The sequence below is a fragment of the Orycteropus afer genome, unplaced genomic scaffold, assembly GCF_000298275.1.
Source record: "Orycteropus afer afer isolate SDZICR_OR568_19922 unplaced genomic scaffold, OryAfe1.0 scaffold00061, whole genome shotgun sequence".
NCBI lineage: Eukaryota > Metazoa > Chordata > Mammalia > Tubulidentata > Orycteropodidae > Orycteropus > Orycteropus afer.
This window is the reverse complement of record NW_006921648.1, coordinates 3951494-3959408: the sequence shown is the minus strand read 5'-3', so window position 1 is coordinate 3959408 and position 7915 is coordinate 3951494. Positions and strand designations below refer to the sequence as shown.

Below are 7915 nucleotides of genomic sequence, written 5' to 3'. Positions count from 1 at the left end.
CCAAGGCTGAGGGCCCAGGTTCCAGTCTCACCTCCACCCCTGAGAACTGTATGACATGGCAACCAGCTTGACCTTCCTCACTGGGACAGTGATAATGAGGGCCACTGTCTCCACCTCCAGCCATGGTTAGGATTGAATCAGATGCCATCAATAAAGCACAGCGTCAGCCTGGCACATGGCACCTGTGCCATAAAAGCTAGTTGTTATTGATTGGTGTAAAGATGGTAACTACTAAATAGAGCATTGAAGGCTCACTCCAGAGCCAGATGGCTGGGTTCAAATCCCAGCTCCGCCACTTACCAGCTCAGTGACCTGGGTGACTAAGGACCCTCTCAGCCTCCTCTAAGCCTGAGACCGGAAGAACTAGATGGTGCCCGGCTACCACTACTGACTGCTCTGACCAGGACCACAACAGAAGGTCCCAGTTAGAATAGGAGAAAAATGTAGAACAAAATTCAAAGTTTAAAAGAAGAAAGGAGATCAGACTGACTGGTCTACAAGGGACTAGAGGAACCCCAAGAGACCGCCTGAGACAACCTGCTAACCTGGAACCAAAGACACTCCAGAGGCCGCCACCCAGCCAAATCATCACCAGGACTACAAACATGCAACATGAAAATGGGCTCCTGGTAACCATCAACTCTACAGACCGACAGGGCACCATCCGCCCAGAGCCAAAGACGGGAAGGCAGGGAGGGGCAGGGGAACCAGACAAACGGAAGCAGGGAACCCAGAGAGGAAGCAGGGAGAGCGCAGACACATTGTGGGGGCTCCAGCCAGCATCACGGAACAACCTGTGTGTGAACTGTTGACCGGGAAACTGATTTGCTAGGCACACTTTCACCCAGAGCAAAATGAAGGTTGAAAAAAACAACAACAGTGGGTCAAGAAGAGTCCGTGCCACAGTGGATCACTGTGAGGATTAAGTGAGGACCTCGGGTTCCCATGTGTCTCTCTCAACGAGGGGAATTCGCTCCCAGGCCAGAAGCTTGCCTGATGGGATGGCCAAACTGTTTTGTGTTGCCTTCACACCTCTTCTGGCCTTCCTCACTGACCGAAAGCACCTGCAAGGCAGAGACGGTGTGGGAGGTGTTCGCACGGTGGCGCCCCCTGCAGGCAGCTCTCCTGCAGGCCCAGCCCAGCCACCACGGCTTCCGAGATGGCCCCACTCACTTGCTGCAACAGCGCCTCCTCCCCCACCGCCTTCATGAGGCCTTTGGTGTCCATTTGGCCCAGGCGCAGGATGTACAAGGGGCGGCCATCTGTGGAGTGCGGAGGCAAGCAGAGAGAAGGACTTAGGCGATGCTGATGAGGGGGGCAGGGAGCCCTGGTGATGCAGTGGTTGAGGTGCTAACCAAAGGGTCAGTGCTTGGAACCCACCAGCCGCTCCATGGAAGAAGGATGAGGCAGTCTGCTTCTGTAAAGACGGACCGCCTTGGAAACCCAATGGGGAATCGACCCAATGGCACTGGCTTTGCTTTTTTTGTTGTTGTTGATGATGGGGCAGGAAGGCCCTGGGTGGTGTGAACAGCTAACACTTGCCTGCTAAGGAAAAGGTTGGAGGTTCAAGTCCAACCAGAGCTCTCTCGGAAGCTAGGCCTGGTGATCTGTTTCCAGAAACTCAGCCACTGGCCTGGCAGAACCACTGAGACTATGGCCCCTAGCTGCCCTTCAGGTCTGGAATTGGACCCGCGCCTGTGGCTTCCAGCCAAACAAAAGACAGGCATAAGAGATGAACATTTACCTGAGGTAGATACACTCCTTGAAGAGAACAAGCATGGGAGAAAGAAGGGCTGCTTAGGCACAGGGAGACAGCTCAGGGGGCAGGAGTGCATGGAGGGATGGACACAGGGAAGAGGTAACTATCGGGAGGAAGTACGAGGGGGGATGTTGCATTGTGGGAAATTGTAGTCAACAGCATGAGACATTAACTGCTGTATGGAAAGTGAATTTCCTCTGTAAATTTTCACCCAAATCACAATTAAAAAAAAAAAAAAAAACTCAGCCACTGATAGCCCTGTGGACCCCAAAACTATTGCCTGGGGAATGATTTTTAAGCCTTAAACCAAACCGACAGCCTGCATTCTTCTTAAAACCAAGCCATTGTTGACCTTAACTAGTGAGGAATGTCTGCCTTGAGCACTGGGCTCTTTAAAGACCTCCCTATATGGGGCCGACTAGATAGCACACAACAACAACAACAACAACATATGGGATCAAACTGACAACAGCAGCTCCAAAGATCAGATAGGAAAGTTTGGGGGCAGTGAGTTGATGTCAGTGGGGGAGAAACAACTGAGAAAAGGAGGGTGAGAATGGTTGCCCAACTTGGAGAATGGAAGAAATGTCACTGAATTGGACGCGGAGGAAGTGTTGAATCGGTGTCTGTTTTGCTGCATATAATTCTCAACAACAACAAAATGAATGATTTTTTTAAACATCTGATGGAGCAGAGTTCTCCTGCATTAGGGGGTCACCGGGGTCAGAGTCAACCCGATGGGAAACGGTTTTATGTGGAGAACAGACCTTGCAAGACGGAGAATGTGTCAGTAAGGGCTTAGAGGTGGGCTGGCCCAGGTGACAGACCCAAGGAGAACGGGTGAATTTCTTCATGTCAGAAAGGGAATGGCTGGCATCCTGGACACCGCCCCTGTGCCCCTCTCCTCCTGGGTGTCAGCTGGGGAGATGGCCTGGCCTTCTATTAACTGCCTACAGGATGTGCAAATGGTAATGTGCTCGGCCACTGAGTGAAATATCAGAAGGTTGAGTTCAACCAAAGTTGGAGAAGTACTTCAGGAAAATCAGACCCTGGAAACCCTGTGGAGCCCAGTTCTACCCAACACAACACGGGGTGACCCACGAGTCAGGGGTGACTCAATGGCGACAGGCTTGGCTTCTCTGGTACGGGTGCGAGGGTCAGGTCATAGCTGTGGATGAGAAGGTGAGCTGCTCAGAGACTCAGGTGCCCTGGCTGTGGCTTGGCAAAGCCCAATCCATTCATTCATTCACCAATGTTGTTGTTATTGGGTGCCATGGGTTCCACTGTAATTCACAACCTTATAGCACAGAGGTGCAAACCCCAGGGTTTTCTGGGCTGTAACCTCTACGGGGGCAGCTCTCTCCCACGGTGCGGCTGGTGGGTTCGAAACACCTACCTTTCGGTTAGCAGTCAAGTGATTAATCGTTGTGCCACTAGGGTTCCTCCATTCATGACTACCTGCCTGCTTCCACAAGGGTCTCAGACCACTACCGTGAAAGACAGAAACAACCAAAGTGTGGGAATAAAGATAGGGAGACGGGGTGAGGTACATGTGGGGACTATCTGCTAACCAGGCCACTTTTCCATGAACCTAGGAGGGCCTCACTAAGCAAAGGGTGGGGAGAGCTCTGGTAGCTTATTGCCTAAGGCACTTGACTGCTAACCAGAAGGCTGGCGGTTCAACCCCACCAGCCACTCCTCAGAAGGAAGGTTGGCCAATCTACTAGTGATACTGCCTCGGAAACCCAAGGAGGGGTCGCTATGAGTCGGGTCCAACTCAACGGCATGTAACAATAGCAACAACAAAGCTATTCTGGAGTCCGGGGCGGAGCCAGCAATTGTCGCCCTTGGCAGTGACCCGAGTGCGGTACACATCGTGTAGGTAGAAGGACACACCTATGTCCTGGAAGTGCCAGCCCCCGGCATAGAACTCCTCCAGCAGGGCGGGGGGCCGCCAGGTCTGAAGGAGTGAGTCCACGTGGTGCTGCCTGCGCCAGCTCAGCGACTGGCGTAGCATGTCCCGGGCCTTGTCCACGTGGAAGTCCCGAGCCCGCAGGAAGCGCAGGATGTGCTCGTCTCTGGGAATCTGAGAGAAGACGGAGGGGACAGCCCACAAGACTTTATTCCTTAATCCGGTAGTGATGACACAGAAAATGAGCCTCCTGTCTCAGCTGCCAAGTGCTGTGTTGGGGGTGGAGCCCTATCTTCTTCCCCCAGCATAGGCCAAGAGGCAATCAAGGGCTGGACTGAGTGAAATATGACAGGAAGCCCGCCTCCCCGGGCTGCCACCACAGACAGGGATCCAGCCCAAAGGTCAGTAGCACCAAGGCCGAGAAGGCAAAATAGCAAGGCAGGTACACCTTCTCTTCACTTGTCACCCATCTCATTCTCTGACGTTTCACGTTTACAATAATGAAAAACAACGCTCTGACTATTATGTGCATTGATGATATACGTCCAATGGTAATGAACACCGATGTGCGAGGCAAGAGTAAGGCTGGCTGTGACGGTTACGGTTAGGTGTAAACTTGGTTGGGTTTGGCAGTTAGGTAATGATGCCATCATCCAATTTGTGATCTGATGTGATCATCCTCCATTTTTACATAATGCCAATTTCCCCATCATGACCTGGTCTTTGGAATCAAACCATGTTGATAAGTGAGGACTGGGCGTATTACGGACACGTAACCCACTGTTGTCAAGTTGATTCCAACTCATAGCGATCCTAGAGGACAGAGTAGGACTGCCCCGTGGGATTGCCAAGGCTGTCAGATTTTTTGGAGGCAGACCGCTTTCTCCAGCAAAGCTACTGGTGAGTTCAGACTGCTGAACTCTCGGCTAGCAGCTGACTGCTAACTATATTGCCACCAGGGATCCTTTATGGACGTATGAAAAGCAAAACAGTTGCCATGGAGTTGGCATGTGCACAGAGTGGAACTGCAGTCACAGGGTTTTCATGGCTGTCACTTTCAGAAACAGATTCCCAGGCTTTCTTCCTGGATGCCTCTGGGTGGACTGGAACCGCCAACCTTCTGGTTAGTAACTGACACTTCAATGTTTGCTCTGCACGAGGCAGTATATAATAAAAAGAAGGCACAATAGAGCTCTCCCGTGCTATGTCCATGAAGGTATTGAGCTCACCTCCCTCCCCGATGCCCGTGCCCCAGCACCCATAACTGAAGGTCCATGCCCCTCCGGGGGCCAGCCCTGCACCCACCTTGCCTTTGTGGGTCTCCTGTAGCCAGTGTCGTAGCTGGATCAGGCAGCTCTCCTGCACAGGCGTGAGCCGGCCCAGGCACCTCTCAATGTAGTCTGCATCCAGCTTGTCCCCTGGGAGCAAAAGAGGGGGTTCAAGAGAAGAAAGGATGACTCTTTCCATAGCCCTCGCCTTGCTGGCCATCCTGGCTCCAGAGCGTGGTTCCCAGCTACCGTGTCCTCTTCACCAGACAGCAGCAACCAGGGCCCCAACCGGCTTCCAAGGTGGTTCTGAAGACGCATGTTTTTGTCCAAGGAGCCTGGTGACCTCTCCCTGTGGCCAGAGTTCTCCTTGTTGACCCTCTGAAGTAAGACAAGAATTCCCACCCTCTGGAGCTCTTCTGAGGAGCTCTGGTGGTACAGTGGTTAAAGCATTCAGCTGCTAACCAAAAGGTCAGTAGTTGGAATCTACCAGCTGCTCCATGGGAGAACGATGTGGCAGTCTGCTTCCATAAAGACGAGAGCTTTGGAAACCCTGTGGGGCAGTTCCACTCTGTCCTCTGGGGGCGCTGTGGGTCAGAATGGACTCCAGGCAGTGGGTGTGGTTTGGGCTTTGCTTTCGTGAAGATTGACAGCCTTGGAGACCCTGTGGGCAGTTCCACTCTGTCCTCTAGGGGTGCTGTGGGTCAGAATGGATTCCATGGCAGTGGGTGTGGTTTGGGCTTTGCTTCTGTGAAGACTGACAGCCTGGGAGACCCTGTGGGCAGTTCCATCTGTCCTCTAGGGGCGCTGTGGGTCAGAATCAACACCATGGCAGTGGGTGTGGTTTGGGGAGCTGTTCTGGGGTTCTTTACCTACATGAGCTCACTCTTACTGAAGACCCGCATCAGCTCAGGGAATTCTCCCAGCAGTGAGAGGAGTGAGGTGGCTGTCTGTATTGTTCCCATTTTTGAGAAGCCGATTGAGGTGAAGTCAAGAGACCATATGCACGGAGCATGAGGAAGGCGGCTGGCTAATGTCAGCTCCCCTGGCTGTCTGGTCTACCTGGACCCCTTGCCAGATGTGAGACCCTGACTCTGAAATTCCACCTTCACGGCTCACCCCCCTTGCGCTGTCTCGTCCCACTCGACTGAGCTGTATGGGGTCAACACACACTGTCGGCGAGTCGGACACGACTCACAGTGACCCCTCCTTGGGTTTCCGAGGCAGTATCAGTACAGAAGTAGATTGCTCAATCTTCCTTCCGAGGAGCGGCTAGTGGGTTTGAACCACTAGCCTTCTGGTTAGCAGTCAAGTGCCTTAGGTAAAGGCCATCCTCCTCTCGACCCAAGTCCCAATGCTGAATTCCCCCTTAAATTTTGTTGTACTGAAATTTATGCAACATAAAATGCGCCATTTTAGCCATTTTTCAGTGTACAATCCAGTGGCATGAGTTACATCACCACCATCTATTTCTAAAACTTTTCATCCCCCCAAACAGAAACTCAGTACCCTTCAGGGAATAGCTGCACCTTCCCCTTCTACCCAGCTCCTGGTAACCACTCACGAACGCGGGTGTCTGTGCAGTCGCCTAATGGAGGGAGGTCAGGTGAGAGATCACAGTCCTCCTGTGTCTGACTCACTTCCCTCAGCATCACGTTCCCAAGGGTCATCCGTGTTGGAGCAAGTATCAGGACGCTGTTTCTCTTTCTGGCTGCGTAACATTCCATGGCATGGATGGGCCACATTTTGTTCATCCGTTCACCTGTTGATGGACACCTGTTTCCATCTTTTGCCTATTGTGAATAGTGCTGCTAAGGAAACAGGTCTGTGCGTATTGGAGTGTCCCTGTTTTCAGTTTTTGGGGTTTATACCTAGGAGTGGGATTCAACTCGACAGGTGAGTTTGGTTTTTTTTCTGGTAATTCTGTGTCTAGCTTTTTGAGGAAACAGCAAACCATCTTCCACAGGGGCTTCACCATTCTGCCTTCCCACCAACCACGTCCACTGCCCCTCTCTTAACTGGGTGGCAGATGCCAGTGCACTCCAGCCTCCGGGCATCTCAGCGTCTCAGCAGGGGGTGGGGACACTGGACAAAGAAGCCACCCACACAGGCACAACAGCTCTTTGTGTACAGATGGCGCAACAGGAAGACAAATTAAATGGCCACACTTCCAGCATCAGGACCCATGGCTCCCCCAAAACAGAGAAGCCCAGGGCTGAGGTCACCCCCAACTGCATCAGGAAGCATCTGGGTAACAGAGGCAGGGGAGGTGCTTGGGGGCAAAGGGGACCATCCAGACCCCACAACAGGGCACTGTGGCCAGAGGCAGAGACGCTGAAGACAGGGAGGGGATGGGCAGGGAGAAAACATGAGGCTACTGATCTCAACATCCTTCCGGCCCCAAGGCAGATGTGGAGGCCCTTTCTCCTTCTGAACACAAAGGCCCCGTGATTCCCAACAGGGTGGAAGGGGCATGGCCACCGCTTCTGCCAGCTTCCTGAGTGCCGCCCGCTGGGCTGATGGAGCAGCACTGAGTGGGGAGGGCAGGCTGGCACACAGTGGAGATAAAGGGATGACACCACCGAGTGTGTGTGCAGCAAGGAACAGAGGCCGTGCAAAGAAGCAACGTGCAGGTGTGCCAGCAGCCAGCCTGTGTAGACTTGGTGTGGAAAAAATACTCAAGGAATGGATGAGTATGGTCTCCCCCAAAACTCAGCCATGGGCACCCTACAGAGCACAGTTCTACTCTGACACATACCGGATGGCCGTGAGTCGGGCCAACTCAAGTTTGTTTGTTTGTTTTATAAAAAACACAGCCCCAGCCATATTAGTTACATGGTACTGTCATCCCAAACCAAACCAAACCCACTGCCGTGGAGTGGATGCCAACTCACAGCGCCCCTCTGCCCTCCAGGGTCTCCAAGGCTGCCCCACAGGGTTTCTGAAGCTGTCAGTCTTCACGGGAGCAAAGCCCAAACC

The 7915-nt window shown here is 52.9% G+C and overlaps 1 protein-coding gene across 1 annotated transcript in view; it reads right to left on the bottom strand.

The window, feature by feature from the left end:
• SEC14L5 (SEC14 like lipid binding 5) overlaps positions 1-7915 on the bottom strand; it is a 47565-nt gene that overhangs the window by 8968 nt on the left and 30682 nt on the right. Inside the window, exons 5-9 of the mRNA XM_007939716.1 lie at positions 4977-5089; positions 3656-3845; positions 1174-1262; positions 994-1064; positions 546-642 (exon numbers count right to left, since the gene is read on the bottom strand). Of these exons, the coding sequence (XP_007937907.1) occupies positions 546-642; positions 994-1064; positions 1174-1262; positions 3656-3845; positions 4977-5089 (560 nt within the window). The remainder of the gene's footprint in view (positions 1-545; positions 643-993; positions 1065-1173; positions 1263-3655; positions 3846-4976; positions 5090-7915) is intronic.